This window comes from Falco naumanni, chromosome 2 (assembly GCF_017639655.2).
Source record: "Falco naumanni isolate bFalNau1 chromosome 2, bFalNau1.pat, whole genome shotgun sequence".
NCBI classification, from domain to species: domain Eukaryota; kingdom Metazoa; phylum Chordata; class Aves; order Falconiformes; family Falconidae; genus Falco; species Falco naumanni.
This window is the reverse complement of record NC_054055.1, coordinates 31,799,376-31,818,934: the sequence shown is the minus strand read 5'-3', so window position 1 is coordinate 31,818,934 and position 19,559 is coordinate 31,799,376. Positions and strand designations below refer to the sequence as shown.

At 38.4% G+C, this 19,559-nt stretch overlaps 1 protein-coding gene across 5 annotated transcripts in view; it reads left to right on the top strand.

The window, feature by feature from the left end:
* The window catches only part of FNDC3A (fibronectin type III domain containing 3A), a 127,031-nt gene that overhangs the window by 43,334 nt on the left and 64,138 nt on the right, over window positions 1-19,559 (top strand). For 4 of the 5 annotated variants that reach the window (XM_040583836.1, XM_040583837.1, XM_040583834.1 and 1 more), the window contains exon 3: window positions 297-372. The exons of the other annotated variant lie outside the window; for it this stretch is intronic. In XM_040583836.1, coding sequence (XP_040439770.1) covers window positions 297-372 — 76 coding nt within the window. The remainder of the gene's footprint in view (window positions 1-296; window positions 373-19,559) is intronic. 5 annotated transcript variants of the gene reach the window in all.

Here is a 19,559-nt window from a genome sequence, read left to right as displayed (position 1 = left end):
TAATTATACTAAGCAGTTGAGAAAATAAAATTTGTATAGGTACTGTTTTACTCTGTTGTTGTTCTTTCCTTGGTTCTTTGAAAAATGCTTGTTTAAAAATATCTGTACTTGTTCTTGCTCTTATCTCTTTTTCTCTGTGGGATGACGGCAGCAAACAGTGTGAAGTGAAAAATAAGGTATTTACTAACCAGAAAAAAAAGAAAGTTGTTTTTTCCCAGTAAAACTCTTTTTCTCACGTACCAGACTTTTGTAACATATTCATGTGTAATGGTTGTAAACACTCTTTTATTTTTAAGGTTATTCTTGTGCAAGTTAATCCAGGGGAAGCATTTACAATAAGAAGAGAAGATGGACAGTTTCAGTGCATTACAGGTAAAGCTGATAAATTTATTTTAATATTTCCTGAGTCTGCATCAGGATTAATAAAAGGCAATTTGTGTTGCTGAAAGTAAGACTGACAGAAATGATTTTAAAGACCTAAAGATTATGTGCTAAGGATCATTGGATTTAGATTTCACTACCAAAAAACAAAGTACTATTTCTTATATTAGATGAAATTAAATTTCTTGGGGGAGGGGAAGCACGGGGAGGGGAGGGCACGACACATTTTCAGCTTGCAAGGCAAATAGGGAAGCACTGTAGTAGCAACTTTTGACTAACCTCATTTATTATACAGACCTCAGATTAAAAGCTATGGTTGTTACCTTGGTTTGAGTTTATTTTTTTTATTCTCTGCTGTCATGTGGACACTGTTTGCCTGTCCCAACAGTAGCTGTCTGTTATCCCACTACTAGTTTTTCATTATCTCTAGGGGCCAAATTCTGTCCTTTCTGAGTTCTAGCAAGGGTACCTTCAAAATATAAATACGTCATCTAAGCGTAGCATCCCTGTATGCAATGATCAGTTTGGATGTTGTTTTCTATTCTGAATGAAAACAGCTAGCAGTTAAGCCTATCTACAGCTGCAAGAAATGAGCAGCAGCTGTTGGCTGCAGCTTAGAATACCACTTTATTGTGTTATAAGGGAATATCCACAGATTCAGCTACAGGGTCACTTTTTTGCTTGTTGTTTTCTGGGCCAATGAATCCTACCTTCTTTTTTTTCTGGATGTTGGCCCAGATGAGATATTTAACAGACGCTGTTCTGGGAAGTTGAAGTAAGTATTTTCCAGCTCCTTTCTCCCCTCTCTCCAGTGTGAGAAGAGAGTCTGGTTTCCAGTGTTGTGGGCAGGTCCTTTTAACTGATGGAAAGGAGACCTTGGACCGTAATTAAGTTTATGTTGACAGTTCTTAAAGTCAGTTAGCACCATTTTTCAAAACTTTGTGCTGATTGCATAGTATTGTTGCTTCCTTTGAACCCACAAATGGATCAGCAGCTCACAGTTCTGTAGGGTTTATTTGAAACATGTTGTGTCATAATTACTTGGCAATATCTGAGGGAAACATAGTGATTTTTGTCCTGCAATTCAAGTTAAAGAACAGATAAGATATATTTTACTTTTATTGTACAAAATAGCAAGCAGAGTGACATGCATTGCATTTTTTGTTTCAATTTTTGATTTATCAGGTGGGCTTAGGGGAGGGGTGGGCTGTGTGTGAATTGACACTTTCATTGCATGATCATCTTCAAAGCAGGAAGTGTGTGATGAACTGAAAAAATATGGAGATCTTACCTTTATAGATACAGTTCTAACCTTTCATGGTACAGGTTTTATCCTTGTTTGGTCCTTCTTGCTTCCTGAATAGGCAGCTTGCTATTGCGATTTTATTCAGCTGCTGTTTTCTTCATGCTTTAAATATGAAAGTGAGTGTGAGCAGTTACCAGACAGTTGTTCCTGGGAGTCACTAGATGTAATTTGAGGTATGGTCTTTACAACTTTCCTGAAAAGTGGCACTGGCAATCTAAGAACCTACATCCCAAATTAGTTCCACAGCTTTTTGCAAACCTCCTGTCATACAGACATTCTGGTCCTTCCCCCTTCCAGGAGATGAAAATATTGACCTATAGTTGGTAGTAAAACAGGGGTCATAGAGGGTTTTTATATCTGTATGTTCACTAACCTTAGTACAGAATCTGAGTTGCACATGAATGTTGTTTTTCTGGTGTATTCTTGCCCCTCCTGAGACGTTTGTGTATTTTATGAGTGCTATGCCAACAGATCTTTCTACCTTTTGGTTTCTTGGGTCTGTCTGTCTTAAAGAGAAAATCCCCTTAGTAATTGATGCTGTACCTTTTTAATTATATGTATTGCAACTAATGAGGCGTGTCACCGTTCATGTTTTCTATGTAGGTATTTCTTTAAAGTGAGCAGTATCAGATAGTGTACACTGTAGCGAGTAATTTGGTACCAGTGGTCCTTTTTTGCCCTGCCACTTCTCAAACATAGTGTTTGACCTTGACTTGACTACGAAATGGATGACCAGTCTGCAAAATGGGTTACAGCCACAGGAGGCTATTGCATTAACTCGAAAGAAAGCAAGCTCACATCAGTTCCGTGTTCTTTTCTTCACTGTATGTGCTCAGTTATTAGGTCAAATCAAAGTTAACAATGCAGAAATACATATTGAGTATGGTTTGGAGAAAAACTTATAAGCATGCAAAGATGCTTATTTTAAAAAGGCATGAAGAAAGTAAAGATGGCTGAAATTCAGTGGAGATGCAATCAGTGGGATTAATTTAGTAATTATAATGTTTCTTCTTTTTTCCAATCTCAGTTTTTCCTGTAAATATTTACCCATCTTTATACTCTTCTCTGACTGGATTGAGTTAAGTGTCTGCAAAAAATACATATTCAGCTTTTTCTGTGATGTATTATCTAAAAAGAAGTAGTATTACATGTTAAAAATGTGTATACTGCTTTGCAAAACCACAAGCACATATTGCCCACAGAAAAATGTAATTACATACAACAAATATATTGCAATTAATGTTTGGTTTTATATCACACTCAGAATTCACCTGGACGAAAAGCATTAGTACAAGCAAAGACTTTTCATGAAATGCACATAGTACTTTGTTACAAGCATTCTCTTATTCCTTTCAAAATGAGGCTTGCAAAGCTTACATTTATAATTCACAACACTTAATTATTTGTGATAGAATGGTAAGTGACCACCAAACAAATATCTCTTAGTTTCTGATGTTTGCTTTCTGGAATGAACCGGTTCTGAGAACTTTATTTAATTCATGTTAATCTTGTATTTTGTGGGAAGTTCAATATTCTAGAAAAATACAGGGGCTTCAGTTCAGTGTTGAACATAGTACAATTTTTTTTTAAGGAACAGAAAATTTTGAAGTACTACTTTTTAAAGTCTGGATTCTAATTTATACTTAGCAAAATGGTGGCTAATAAAAGTATTGTTTCTTTGGAGTAAAGTCTTACTAAAAGATACCCAAGGAAAAAGAGAAATAATTTGAGATTACAAAGGGTAGCAAGCATTTGAAATGTTATACATTGACCAAAGATGAAAACAATAAAATGTAAATTCAGGTTCTTGCAAGGCAATTTGCATGGATATATGTTTTAATTGAAATTATGTAATTATAGTACTAAAAAGGAGGAATGGAAGTTGAGAGGTAGTGAGCTGCTTCTGGATGCACCCAATAGAAGCACTGATACCCAGATATGTTAGTTTGGGTGATTTGGTAAGTCACTGTTCCTTGGATAATTCTAGATCTCTCTTGTGCTTTATTGCTGGTCAGTTCACCTTGAGATTGTACTGTCTGCTGAAGTCAGTGTGCAGTGTTTATGAATCTCACTGTAATGTTAATTGTATTTTCTTGCATCATATCCGTGTCTGCTGGAAACATTGAGATGCTCCATCAGTCTTTGTGCTGCTTTTGTCAGTTATTTTATTTGTAAATAGAACTATCCTTACTTTGGATACTCTGTACTTAAGGTAAAAACCTCTCATCCTGAAAACAAGGAGAATCAGTGCCTCTCCAGGAGAAAGGAGAGGTGTGAATAAAGTGACTATTTTAGAGCTGTCCTTGAATCAATGAAGTAATGAAAACTTAAAGCACCAATTAATGGAAAAGCACACGGTGCTTTTTCTGTGAACTAAGTTTCTGAAGAAAATGCTGTATTTATACTCAGATCTCTGTACTGACTTACTGTCTGTTTGCTGGTATAACTCTCACGGATGATACGTAAAGCTTTGACTGTTTTGGAACTATGAGGTGGCTTCGTAATGTGGGCCTCTTCCATGGCAGTTAAGATGGGGTGAATAGGCTCTTCGGGTTTGAAATCTCTTAAGGCTGGCAAAAGAACAGTGGTGGTGAAGGGACCATTCCTTCTTGGTGAATCCCATTCCTTTGTTTTGGTGGATTTTTTATGACTTAAAATAATTTGTGTATTTTATTCTTGGTATCTTACGTTTATCTTTCTGCAAAATAAGAAGCGTGGTTGCTTTATATTTTTGTAGCTAGCAATCTTGGATCTTAATTGGTTGTATGTATTTTGACTTAAATACAGCTTCATGCGAGCACTTCTGTATGCCAATGGCCATTTTTCTGTTTTCATAAAATATGGTGGCCTAGTGGTTTGTCTGATAGCAATGACTTCTGCTCCCCCTTGATGCAATTTCAATGTAAACCATTTGACAGTCTCTTACTTTCCAAAGACACTGTGCTTGCTAGGTAGATAGGAAGATACCTGTCTGTGTATCCATGTGTTAGACCAAAATCTTAATTTTCAGAAGAGCACTTTAAAATCTATGAAACTGTTCTTGAATACTAGAAATCCTCACAACTTCTGTGGAAACTTTCCTTAAGCCAAAATTTTCTTCTGTTTAAAGTGAAATAATCAGCTATATTGCAGTGAATCAGAAAACCAGGTTTGAAATGTATGAATGGGCTCTCTTTGTAGAAGTGAATTACTGCAGATCGCTCATTCATGAATTCATCCTATTGCAGAATAAATGAATGATGATGACTCATCTTGAGCACATTTTATAACAGTCCCAAGTTACAGCTAAGGGCTATTAAATGTTACTTGACATAAGAGAGACTGTGTTCTATATGTCTCTGCAAAGGAAAATTGCAATTTTTTTAATAAAATAAGAAAAAATATGTAAATTAGAATGAGTCATAAATACTTCATTTCATAGCATGAAGTATCAGGTTAGTGGCTGGGGTAAAAGTTGAGCGATCTTAAACTCATTTTTTCCTCTTTAAAATAAGGAATAAAATACTTCTGAAAAGTGTTTTCAAGGAAGTCAAGAGGAAGAGAAGATCACATCAGTTCTGAGACTACAGTTGTGAAACACAAACTTTAGTTTGTTCTAAGACTAACTTAAGCTTTGCAACATCAAACTTACCCATTACCCAGAATATTGTGTAAACAGAACTGTTAGAAAATTGTAAAATGGTTTGGGTTGGAAGGGACCTTTGAAGATCATCTAGTCCAACCCCCCTGCCATGGGCAAGGACGTTTTTTACTAGATTAGGTTGCTCAAAGCCCCATCCAGCCTGGCCTTGAGCACCACCAGGGATGGGGCATCCACAGCTTCCCTGGGCAACCTGTGCCAGTGTCTCACCACCCTCACAGGAAAGAATTTCTTTCTAATATTTAATCTCAATCTACCTTCTTCTAGTTTAAAGCCATTCCCACTTGTCCTATCACTACATGCCCTTGTACAAAGCCCCTCCCCAGCTTCCCTGTAGGCCCCCTTCAGGCACTGGCAGGCTGCTATAAGGCCTCCCCAGAGCCTTCTCTTCTCCGGGCTCTACAACCCCAACTCTCTCAGCCTGTCTTCACAGGAGAGGTGCTCCAGCCCTCTGATCATCTTTGTGGCCCTCTGGGCTCACTCCAACAGGCCCATGTCTTTCATGTGCTGTAGACCCCAGAGCTGGACGGAGTACTCAGGTGGGGTCTCACCACAGTGGAGTAGTGGAGCAAAATCACCTCCTATGACCTGCTGGCCACGATTCTTTTGATGCAGCCCAGGATACAGTTGGCTTTTTGGGTTGCAAGCACTCGTTGCCAGCTTGTGTCTACTTTTTCTTCCACCAGTATCACCAAGTCCTCTGCAGGGCTGCTTTCAGTCTCTTACCTACTGTTATCTGCTGCCAGGTCTCACGTGGTTTTGGTTGTTTTCAGATTGTGTTAGAGCAACCAAACCAAGAAAAAAAACACCCTAGATTTATTTTGTTCTCAGTATCATCCAGTGCTTCGGTGTTGAGTTTTATTTAAAACTAATTTGTTAATATTGGAGGTGGTTTAAGGACCAGTCATAAATTCTGTACAAGTTGCTGCAAACCCCTCAGAAGGTCCCTGCCGTGGGCCTTTGGGGAGCTCTCCACCCCAGGCTTTTTCAAACCGTTTCAACATTTGGATATTTTGGGCATTTCATTCTGGTGCTTTTTTGGATGTTCTCCACCCTGGAGAGCTTTTTGGAGCGCTTTGCCATTTTTTGTTTTTGAGAGCCTTTTGAGTTTTGGTTATTTTCTGGAATCCTACAATGCCTGGAACTTTTCGAGTTCTTTCAGGCTGCGTGGGGCTGCTTTGCAGATGGATAGTTGCAAAGGTCATTAGAAGGTGCTTCTTTCACAAGAAGACCACAGCTTATTATCAAATCCTGAAGCCATTGTGTTAAGTGGGGGAAGTGTGTGCTGTCATTCTGTAGTGATTTTAGAATGTACTAGGATACCTGGCACTGCAGTCGTCACCCTTGAAGTCAATTTATGGTATCACATCACCTCTAGAAATACTGCATCTTGTTTATTAAGTAACTTGTTATCTTTCTTAGCACTGGGCAAAGTTTAGGAATAAAAACATTTATTTAAATAGAGAGGTCTGTAGTAATGGAACAAACTAGCAAAACCAATAAGACACTATTAACAATAATTCTCTTCTTGAGCGCATCTAGTCTTTTAGGTAGCTTAACAGCCTGGGTAATGAACCTTACATGTAAACACAGATGGGTATTATAAAGTTTTTAGTGTTCTAGTTTTCCTGCTCCCATTAAGAACAGCTTACTGGAGCCACCCAGGGAAGATGATATTTTCTTTCCGTAGCCCAAGAAGAAAATAGGTCTTCATCCTTGTTTCCATTTACCTGTTTCTCATTTCTGAGTACTAAAATGTTACATGATGATGTGTAAGTTTACTTTCCTTTTGGTATTCAAAGACGCTTTACAGTTTTTCTCCACTGTAGCCTTCTGAAGACAAAGATACATGTTTTTATACATCAGTTCATTTAAAAAAAAAAGCTAAAATAAAAAACCAACCCCCACCCTAAATGGTAAATCATTTCATTTCTCTTGCTTATTCCTTGTGTGTGAGTGCTGTAGAAAGCTGAACATGATATGCAAGGCTGAAGCTGCATATGGATACTTAAGTTAACCTCCTCCTCCTCCACATTAATTTTAGGATCTTAGGATCTCCATTGGAAGTATTTAGAGGACCTTCATAAAAGGCATTCAGGAAAGCGAAGGCATGTCAGCTGAGGTCACAGCAAGCCACAGTGACTTCAAGCCACTTAACTCTTGGTTGAGGTTGTCCTTGTAGAATTTCAGAGCTGAGTCTAGGAGTAGCTTAACTTTAAAGCACTTCTGTTTGGAAGTGGCCTTCAATATACACATTTTAGAAATTGTTTTATAGATTTTTGTATTTGTAGGTAGTTACAATCAAACTAAATAAAAGCATTGGTATTGTTCAGCTATATAGGAGTATGGCTGCAGAGGAGACTTGATTCTCTTCTGATTGCAACAGCATGATGACGAGAGGAAGTGGCCATGAAGCGTGGTTGTAGCAGCTTGATTTGGAGCTATCTTATTTCAAAATAATTTTAAGTAGGAGCTGCTCTTTTTATAGCTTAGAGTGATAAACAGGGTGCATGAATGCCCTTGCAAATTTCGTCAGACTTACCATTCTGCATTTACACGTAGGTTAGCAGAAAAGTTGGATGGAGATATGGCATATACCTTTCTGATAAGGTAAAGAAATAATGATGGATTTAAGCTCTTGCTGGAGAGCATGTAGAATGCTCATGTATTGGCTTTGACACGTAGGAGAAATCTAGTCCATAATTCAAGTGCTATTGGCAGGTAAAACTTGCCTGTAAGCCCTGCTGCCGGAGCTTTTCTAGTACTACTGCTAGTACTGTGCTGAATTAAAGCTGCCACAGATATGTCTACTTGATTCTGTAGTTCCTTTTGCAATAGGGCAGAGGCATTCTTCACTCTTCAGGACCATCTCTCAAATTTGTTTTAGTAACTCAACAAAACTTGCAAAGTAGTGCAAAACAAGGTCACTCCTCTGACTGGAATAAAACAGCAATCCAGAAGTCTGTTGGTTAGGTCCAACTTTTTTCTGCTCTGTGAGTGGCCATGATAATTAGCCTCATAACGGAGCTCCCTCAGCCTTCTCTGGGAACTGACAACTTTTCCTCTGTTAAGTCTGATAACTGACTAGATCTTGGTGGTCCCAATCTCCTCCAGCCCCTAGAGGCAGTCAGCAATGATACAAGAAGCTGTTGCTGGAAAAGCTTGCTTTATCACGCTGCTTTTCTGCCAGAGCAGCTTGCATTACTGTTGTGCCCACTCTGTTAGAATTATAAATACTAGATTTCTAAAACATGCTATTCCCAGCATAAACTCAACTTGGCAAAAGTTTTATTAAAAAGCAAACTAGACCTGTTTTATTGCCTTTGCAGCAGCAAATTGAAAAAAAACAACAACCCAACAACATTAAAAGGGAAATGCATTAATTCAGATCCCTTTTGTTATGTTGGTTGTAGTGCGTTTTAGGGAAAACTTCATTTTCTGTTACTGATTTCTGTTTAGAATGTGTTAGATAGATCTATTATCTTTATGTGGACAAAACATGTCTATAACATTTTTGCCTTGTTATTTTTCTCATTCTTCTGTTAGATATTTTTCTAACTTTTATTCTGTCTTGACTTATTTCATACATTTTGAGATGTGAATGAGTTCATAACTTACTGTATGCATTACAAAGTGTTCACTCAGGTTCTCCTTTTCCTCATTTTCCTGTATGTTCTGATCATTTAATCTTCCCTTGTATCTTCTGCAATGTCCTCCTCTATTCCCTCTTTGGACTGCACTGCAAGCTCCACACTGCAAACCCAGCCTGACTGTAGGAAGATTCTGGAGACATTTGTTTGAAATACCAGTGCTTCAGCTGCATACTGAAGACATCTAATTTTAGGTGTTTAAATGTGTGTTTCTATATGTGGCCTTGGATCTAAGCTGCCATTATAACTGGTGAAGATTTAGTCACTAGCTATAGTACAGACAGTGCTTTTCAGCTGACATCAGTTTGCACCGAATAGCTCTCCAGGCTCCACTGTCTGTACTGACTAGATCTCCACTTGCTGTAATGGGAATTTGAAGTCCTAACTTGCACGCAGACACGTAATTTTAGATACCTAAATGAGATGTCTCCGTTCTGGAGCTAAAGCCTGGCTATTATAAGCTGAAATAAGTAAGGCTGCATCCTGAAAACACCTCATTTGAGTGTGGTGTTTCACAGTCCTACCTACAGTGAATGCCTTTGTCCTCAGGCATTTGAACTCTTTGAACTCATCCATTTCTATGAGCATCTAACATCTCACATTTCACAAGGATGGCACCAGTACTTGGAGGTGCGTTGGGAATGGAGTTACAGCCCTAAGTTGCACCTAGTGAATGCCCCTAAATCTTGGTTTCCATGACTGTTGTCAGTCATGTCTAGCCCACAAGCCTGTGAAGTATTAACTCAAGATGCTGAGATTCAGGTGCTGCTGTGGACTGAGTCTGGAATCAGTTGGATGAGTCTTGTATGAAGCATGTTAAGCTTGACAGGTTTGTGTCTGGTATCCCCTGGCACTGCAGTCAAGTTCATCAGATTTTGTCCCTGAGTATGCTGTTGACGGGAAAGAAATAGCCCTGTATTACTTGCTTTACAGGGGTGGGGGGGGAACTTGTGTAAGATCTCTTCTTGGTTTCTAGTGTAAATAATTAGTTTGAGCTAAATCAGAGATGCAGGAAGAGGAGTTTGAAAAAAGATTCTACTTAGAATTTTCACTTAATATCCTAAAATTTAGAATAACTTATGCTGGTAACGTTTTCTGTATTGGATGCAATCTGGTTGATTGAAATAATGAAGTTTCATGCTATGAAAACATGCTAACTTATTTTATTAAATAGAAGGTTTGAAATTTAATTATCTGATTCTTTAAAACAAATAGTGCTTTTGTTTTATAGAAACCTATTCTTAAGTAGAATTGGAACTGGGTTTCAAAAAAATGGAAAGGCTAGAACTTTGTGCATAAAGTACTTCTTTTGTTAGATTCTTTTTCACCACATGTACAGGATGAATACATGCCGGTGTGTCATCTGTTGGAAAATGCTGCAGATTGTTAAATGAGACCCCACGAAATTTCTTTTAGTTCTACCTTGTGAGATTCAAGTTGTATTACTACAACCTTGATGTATAGCTGTAGCTGTGAAAGTATTCAGGCTTCTATAAAAAATTACTGTTAAGGAATTAATAGCTTTGAATTAATTACTCTTGTTCTAGTTGTACTCCAAAAAGTAGCCGTGGCTGCCTTATCTCGTGGATCACTGTCAGGCATGTGAAGGGTGGCAGATGGACAGGGAAGGAAACCGAAGTCTTTGTCTTCGTGGCTGTAGAACAGCGTTCCCAGCCATTGTTTTTCCACAAGTTCCTCAAGATGGAGCAAGCTCCCCATGCACACCCAGGCTGCCACAGCCATGCCAGCAGCTTACAGGGCCTGACATTGCTGTGCCTCCGCGGCTGTGGTGCAGACAGAGCACCAAGGTAGTGACAGGAAGAGACCAGGATATTAGTCTTCCTTTCCTTCATTTTCATCTGTGCAAGGCTACTGTGTTGTACACGTGGGTCCAGGTACACTTTTCTTGCCAGAATATAATATCTAACTGAATGTTGCCACTTTGAATACAGGGATTTTTTTTATCCTGTTCTTAGTTTGTTTTGTTTTTTTTTTTTTAATGGATGATTCAGCAGCGCATGGCTTGATAGATATGGCTGTGTATGTGTTATTAATAGTAAATGATTACAGTTGTCTTTTTTTGACTGTCTGTTAAATGGCTGAGATTTTGTCAGCTTGCATGACTTACATGATCATGACATTCTTCAACTTCATTAAAACCACGGTAATATAACTTCCCCTCCCCTTCTTCCTTTTGCAGACATGCAGCAATCTGTTTTACATCTAAAGCAGTTCATTATCCAAATGAGGGAAAGGAAGAAGAGGAGAAAGCTAGCAAGGTCATTACAAACACATAGACTAGCTGTGCAGCAATATAAACAGCTACTGTGTAATGTGAGTTAAAGACCAATTACAAACTAAGTTCAGCCACTTAAAGCCATTAAGAAACAGTGTAATTTACATGGGGTTTCAAGGTTGGAAGAGCCAGATTCACTGGTCTTAAATACAGCTATCCACAGTGCTGTTCTTATTTTCTTTTTGAGAAAGAGAAGCTTCACAGTGCAAAGGGCTTTCCAGTTCTTCTAGAAAATGCAGTTGTCTGGAGCAGGTGCCCCAGGACACCACCATCCAAAGAGCCTCAGATTTTTTTCAAATGGCTGTACAGCACCCTGTAACTTGTAGATGGGTCCTGAGTATTAGCGCTGCTAGAGAAGCTGACTGCACCTTCCTTCCCTTTTGATTAATCAGCTATTCTGTGAGCATATGGTTCATCTCCTGTGCCTGTTGTCAATTTTTTTTTTCAGTAGGCCATTCACCAGCAGTTTCACTTATCCTTTCCCTTTGGTGTTCTACATATGGGCCATCTTCATGAACACCGTGTATATTGGGTTTCCCTTGGATGATCTTGACAGTTGTATTCAAAGGTAGAATGGATGTGCCTTCCGTGACAACCAAAAAGTGAGCTGCAACAAGGACTATAAATGCCAAACCAATAGTCTTTATTATTGCTTCATTAATAATTCTTAAAAGGACTTAATATGGAATTCAAGTTTCAACAAGATGTGAGTAAATTACTGTGAGTAGAACAGTGAGTATTCCTCATGATGACCTCTTTGTTATGAAGTATTGCAACAATCCTAGAAAAATCTTATGAAATACAGACAGGGCATTTAAAATAGGAGGACTGTGCTGAACAAAGACCACAACAGGACCATGGGGCTGAGTCAAAGTCCTAAAATAGGGAAAGCCCTACTTGTAAAACACAGCTTTAGCAAGCCAATTCCAAAAACCAAAAAACCAAACCAAACAACTATAGCAGGTGAAAACAAATTCCCAGGAAGAGGGCATGGAAAGAACCGTTAGGTCCAGGAGCTGTAACTTAATGATACTGCAGCCTTCTCTTCCAAGAATCAGAAAGTAAGCTGAAGATGACAAATAGAAGGAGAAAGATGTGTCTACAGGGAGTTGTCAGCCTTTCTCTGTTTTCCCCGTAAGTTGTGTTTAAGATAGTCTCTCGAAAGACCGCGTGTAAGTGGTGTGTTACTGTGTTACATCACATCGTCAGCTGCTTTAGCCTTGAAGAGGTTGAGCTCTGAAAGGCACCATTCTTGACAGCGCTAGCTGTTATGGTTTATGCAGCCAAGAGACATCTCAGTGAAACTCTTAAGAAGCAGGCAGGTTTAGAAAATTGTATGAAACGTACAAAAGTTAGCATTTATTCTTACTTTTTGTTATGCTTTCCATATATTTTGTGATCAGAGACAAAATTGTTTTGTTAGATTTTTTAAAAAGTAAGTTGAATCTTATCTAGCTTTTAAATTCAATTAAATCTGAAATCTCATCTGACTTCCTACTCTTATTTTTCAAAAGAGAGTACATACAAATAAAGCTGCCTTGCAGGCGGCAGATCCTTGAAGTGCCTAAAGGCCAAGATGAGTTTGGGAATTCAGGAGGCTAAACTTTTTGGTTTTCCTTAAACAATTTTTTTTCTGAATTGGATTGTAAGTGGTCAAAAGCAGAGTGACTACTTCTGATTTAGTGTGACACTACTGGCAGTGCAATTTTGAGGAGTATCTGGTGACTAAGCAATGCACCAATAAGTGAAAGTATTTAGAAAGTTACAAGGGCAGTCTGAGCAACTGGAACCAGTTAGCGTTCTTCCAGCATGAATGAGTTTTAAAAATCACTTCCTAAGAGAGCTGAAAAATGAAAATGGGTGTCAGCAAATACTCAACAGTGACACAGAGGGGTTGGCTAGTGTAAGCCTGACTTCCATTCACTTCCCTGACTTGTACTGCTGCATACAAGAGGACTGGCAAGCATGAGGTTTTTGAGATTGATTATTGATGTTTTGATGACTTTTTACTGTGGACTTCTGGCCCATGTGTGTTAGAACGGTGCTTTTCTACACAGGTTCTAAATCTGACATGATGTGTATGTAGCCTTTTCAATAAAAGATTTGTAAAAGGTGTGGTTTTATGCTTTACTGCACCCTTCTAATTTGTATACAAAGAAAGACTGCATAAAAAGCAGGAAAATGTACCTTGGAAATACCCTATCTTTTCTGTTAATTGCAGCTATATATACACTCTCAAGTTTCATTATGTTCCTTTCCAGCAGAGGTATGACACATACTAGACTAGGAATTTTATTCTTATGCCCCCACAGCTTTATCTGTAGGTTGTTTCCCCAGTTCATCCTCTGACAGGTCTTTAAAATATCACCCAGAGCACAGATTTGCCAATAATAGCATTCCAACTGTTTGCTATGTTCATAGAATTTCAGTGTGGTGTTACTTTTTTTTTCCCCCCAGTTACTGAGCCTTGTCCTCTCATCTGAAAAACAGATCCATTATTTTTGATGGGAAAGAATCTAGTCTCATGTTGGTGACAACAGTTAAATAGAAGGGTGTTGGGATTCGGGTTCTTTTCAGAAGCATGTAAATGTATGTTCCTGGATCATGTTGTATGGTGGCATTGTGTTGCTGGGTCTGGACAAGTAGTGTGTTCACAGGTAAACGTTTCTGAGCAGCTTCAGAGAGCTGAACAGAGGTCTGAAGTTTCTGGGAACATGCCACACAGAAAAAGAGGCTGACTGTCACGCAAGGGTATATCTATATAGGATATAGCTTTGGAGGATATGAAAGCCAGTGGGAAATAAATAGAAGGACTGGAGAATGCAGGTGTCAAGAATTGCAGGTATGCAGTGGAGTCTTGAGGCCAGATACCTGCATGTTGTCTCTATGCTGCAAAATTCAAAGCATGGTACAGAATGTTTTTTGATCTCTATCTCTAAAGAGCTTCAGCAGAATCAATATAACCTTACTAGTTTTCTTTTTTTTAAGGTTCTAAGTTGTGGATGAACTAGGAAGGGGCTGAATGCTAAAGCATGATGCATGCCTAGCTTTGAATGTAAATATATCCCTTCTTAATCACTCAGTAAGCAATGCACTCAGGTATCTTTCAGCTATCAAGATATTCCAGAAATACTCGGCATTTCAGCAAAGCTAATCATCGAAACAACCAATGGGAAATCTGTATTCCAGAAGTGGTAAAAAATCAACGAGAACATGCATTAACTGTCTAAAGGAGTGTTGTTTGAATGGTACCCCTGAACTGAGTGAGATGCAATTATACACAATGCAAGGCTGTGCATAAGATTAATAAATAATAAATGGGGATCTCTTCACTTGAAACTTGATAAGGAGGAGGAGGAAGCAGGCAAGATATTTGACTCACAAGATAAGTAGTATCTCCAATATAATGTATCTGTAAAGGTTACCGTGATCATAAAATGCATCAGGGCAGTTGTTGCTAGTACAGCTTGGGTTGTTTAGTAGCATTTTACAGGATTCTGTAATTTGCTAATTCATGTTTACAAAAGATGAAATGAAACTAATTTCAGGTGTTGTAGAAAAGAGCTATTAGGAAAGTCAAGAGAATAAGGAGCCTATTTTATAAAAGGAGAGTAGAAGAGCTTGGTTGGTTTGGCTAAAAATGACTTTTGTTAGGTAAGTAAACAACAGGGACTTAAAAAAAAAAAAAAAAGAAATAATGTAAAAAAAAAATGTAATAGTTAATGCCAGAGCTGGTTTAGAGCCCAGTTGGATGTCAAATGGTTTTGAATAATTTTTATCTAATTACAAGAAACCTCCTGGCTACATCTAGAACAGCACTCCAGTGGGAAATGTATGGGTAAAAGAACCAACTAAAATTGGTCTTGATGCTTTTATGTAGAATCCATTTATGATGGATCTTGATGTATGATAATGGAGGAGAGGAATGAAGCTGCAAATGCAGGCAAATAGACTTGATTCATGAGGTCTGTTCCAGTCCTTGAGCCCTGACAGTCCAGCAGCAGAAAATTTAGATCTCCTGCCTCCAGACAGTAGTGAAGTAATAAAAAGGTTTCTGCACAAAGGACATGTTTACTTTCCAGCCATTAAGCAATTTTCTTGTCTCAGCTCCTTAGTAGAGGGATATATTGATCCATACATAATGTATGGTAAGGAGCTCCACCATATGCCTGTGTTTTTTCCTTGTTCTGGTTTGGAATGACAACTTTTGTATGTCTGAGCCAGGTTAGTCATTTCATTCCTGGCCTCTTTATTTGGCACAGGTAAGTAGATTCCTTTCATAGTTCTTTCTGGCTCTGAGTACGTTTTGGCTGCTGAAGCAGTGGGTATGTTACTTTCTAAAATGTATTTGGTTACAGAGCAAATTGAATTTGAAGACAGCACTGCAATGGCATAGGCTTATCTTCATGTCTGGTCCCTGCTTACTGCTTTATCAGATACTTTCTTTCTGATAATACATATTTATTAACATTGTTGAAAGCTTTTTATCAACAACAACCTTTGTCATAGATGCTCTTAATGTTTGAGCTTACATACTTTCCCTGTGTGGTAATTTGCTTGAGATTTAGAGAAAACGATTCCTTGTTGAAGTGATCTGTAGAGTTTATTGTGGAGAATCAAGGAACCCTTGTCACATAAAATTTGGTCTTTTGGGTGTTTTAAATTTTAAAAGCTAAAACAAGTTTGAAAGATTTAAATAACTTTATTAGTTAGCCTGTGACAATTTTTTTAAGCTAACACAGATCCTGAAAAACCCTTTTGAATTGTTTTCAATGGTAAAACGTGAGGTTTGCAGTGGGAGTTGGTTGAGGGTGTTTAGTGATCTGTATGATAGTAGAAACATTTCACTACAGAAGAGGCTGCCAGTGTTGGTATTAAGCGTGGTGCCTTTCTATGTTGTCTGACTGAGAATGTTCTTTTTTATATGTACCCTGATTGTAGGCTAATGATTTTGGGACCAAACTTTCTGCAAAGCTTTTTGAACATGAAAATTCTTGTGTGTTGACCTTAACTCATTAGTAAAATCAGAAGTCTTAATCTAAATGTTTAAATATTTATCATGTTAGTTGCAATGTTAAGAATTTTCAAGAGCTATAATTTTTCAGTCAAACTTCCATTTTCACTGTCTTCAGAGCATCTCCTATTGTAGCTGGATTCATAGGCTTGTCTTGTTACTGGTGAAAAGACAGAAGAAAAGTACATCTGTGAAATGAACTATAATCGCAAGGCATCATGCTCGGGGGGTTTGAATTCCACCTTCGTTCTAGCTTCAGAAGCTTTTAGCTGCAGAAGTCTCAGATGCAGCCCAGGTCACCCAATGAATTATGACATAATCCGAGCAAGCACATTGACTCAATCATTGCTTCTCCTGTTTTGACCATGGAATCCTCTACATACCTGTAATTGAACAGAACATGAGGCTGCAGTGGGACAGCCAGAAGCCAGACATCAAAGACGTGCCAGAGCAGAGACACTATAGAGACAGTATATAAATGTTACGTTTCTCTCTCTTCAAAAAGAAAGGCTGTTTGTTTACTTGGGTTATATTGTTTATCCCCAAATGCAAACGGTAACAGCAGCAGGAAATAGGTTAACGCACTTGCCCAGAATTGACATCTGAGGTTTTTAGCTCTTTGAGTGTACCACATAATCTGAACCTGTACCTCCCCGTTTCCAGCAGAGTCCCCTAGCCATGAGGCTTCAGGGTATTGGAGTTTAGGCTTTTCTCAGTGTCATTTTTGGGAGATGGGCGTTTTCACCTCAAAAAAAGAAAATATTCTAGAGGGGAAACTACACAGGAAGGCAATCTGCCATCTTCTGTTGATGTATTGGGGACTGCTGTATGATTTAGGTGAACTCCTGGGTTCTGGCTCCTGTTTTAAAGGCTAGCTCTGTATTTTCCATTTAGAAACTCATGAATTAAAGGAGTTAAATGACTCTAGCAGGGACAGGAGCTTAGTGTGTTGCTTTCTGGTTTCTAGTGGCCTCTCTTCAGCAGAGTTGACCCAGATTATTCCATAGTGTGGTGTTCATAGCACTCTCCTAGACAGGAGCAAGCTGTGGGGTTAATCTGCTTGAGCATAGCAAGAATTTAGCCTACCTGCTAATTGAACAGAAGACCTTTTCCTGACAGTAGGAATCTACTCTCAGAAAACTTCATGTACTCTACTGAAATTGGACAGAAGAGTGACTAGAGCAAGCCCGAACCAGGTACCCACTTGAGGGCATGCTGTGTGTGTTTAATGGTTTGTGTCATTTGGTATGAGGTGGCTCCCTGATAAAAGTGCAGAAGCACAGTGTTGTACTCTGGAGGTAGCCAGTGAATCACCCCGCTGAAGCCAAGTGTTTGCCTTAGATGCTGCAAAGTGTAAGGTGTGTAACATCAGTTTTCAGTTTGGCCTTATGTCTCATTTTTGTTGTGCAGTGATTGTGTAATTTGCTTGAGGCTTGTTCCCTACAGTTTGTGTCATAACAGAAGGATTTTGCATTATCAAATGTCACCTTTTGAATTGTCAGCTTTGGGGAGTGTTTTCTTCACTCATGATAACTGTGTAATAGTGTTACTTGAAAATGTATTTCATAGCTTAGAAACCTACATTTGAACGTTTTGTTTGTGAAACTGCATGTCGGTGTTGGTAGATTCAAATGAACACCTCTAATACAGACATAAAAATAATTTTATGTGGTGAGTGTGAAGAAAGGAAGTCCTGTAGGACTGTATTCTCTTTCCATTTCTTTGCGTTGTTACAGAAGACCTTTTCATCTGACCAGAACAGCAAACTCACTCACCTAATGCAAGAATTGCATCTAAGACAGTAAAACTTCTGTGGGACAGATCTGTTCCGTGTGAGGGTTTGGGGTTGTTTGTTGGTGTTTTTTTTTTAATAAATCAGCAGTTTTCATTAACCTTTTAGCTTTAAGAACAATATTTAGCCCTGGTTTTGCACCCTGGAAGTACTCTAGTTGCGGAGCCAATGTCATTCTAGATTTACCTAGTTTCCTCTCTTTCTGCTGAATCATGTAGAATCCTGGATTATGGTGTTCCTGGAAAGCTGAGACACCCCATGTCCTCCTAATTTAGTCTTATGTCTTCCAGTTAGGAATGACCATTCCCAAATTGGTCCCTTTGAAGAAGAATATGTGTGGTATTTATTTTAGATACTAGAAGGACTTCAGTTGCTTATGATAATAATAATTTTTGTTCTACTTTGGTTTTATTTTAAATGGACATCTGAATCTGCATTGTATTTGTTTATATAATTAGCTTGAAGCCTAGACAACTCAGAGGTTTTCATATTAGAGTACACGATACTAGTAGATTCTAGGGACTCAGAGCAGTACATCTTTAGAGGTATCTGCCTTGGATAGAAATAAGAGTCTGAGTTGGGCACTGAATTTTTTTTTGGCAGTTTTTTCTGGTATTAGTTTCTTGCTTGACTTTCTGACACTATGTGTCATAATACTCAGTCACAGTTTGCACAAACAGGATTTTATTATATCCACAGTCTTCTATGTATTTTCATCCATAGTTTTAAAATACTTACCCTAGAATTTGGTAAAATTGTTTCAGCATTTATATGTATGCTATTGATTTTCTTAATCAATACATCATTTTACATATATGTATTTATATACATTATAAATGTATATAAATACATTTATATAAGTAATATTCAACATGTCATATTCAAGTCATAATCTGTACATAGGTATATATGCACGCCCATATGTCTGTGTATAATAATTTGGGGCAAAATATTAAGAAATTTTCACAAGGGGGGGGGGGGGGGGGGGGGAGCTTCTCTGAATGCCAGTTCTGAGACAGCAGAACATGCCAGATAATTTTGCACTCTAGTTTCAAATCAATGTAGCCAGGTAAGCATGCACAGAAAAACCAACTTCATTGGTGTAGTAAGTTGAAGATAATGATACTGAAAAGGCCTTTACAAGTAATTATACTACGTAATTTCATTTTTTAGCACAGCTGGGGGGGGGGTGGGGGGGTGGGGGTGGGCAGGGAGTTGAGGTTAATGCTTGTTCCTTCCAAGATCTCACTTCTCTGAATCAACATGCTCTTTTGTAGGAGCCACTGTCTACGCACCAAGAACTGCCAGCTGTGGAGACTCACTTAGGCTGTTTGACGCTTAACCACAAGTAGAGTAGCTATCAGTAGAAGTGCTTAACTTTTTAACTTCCCGGTCTGCTGCAGTGTTACAGTGTTATATGGGGGTGAGGGGTGGAGGGGTGGTAACAGCTGTTATGAATAGAAAATACATTTCGGAAAAA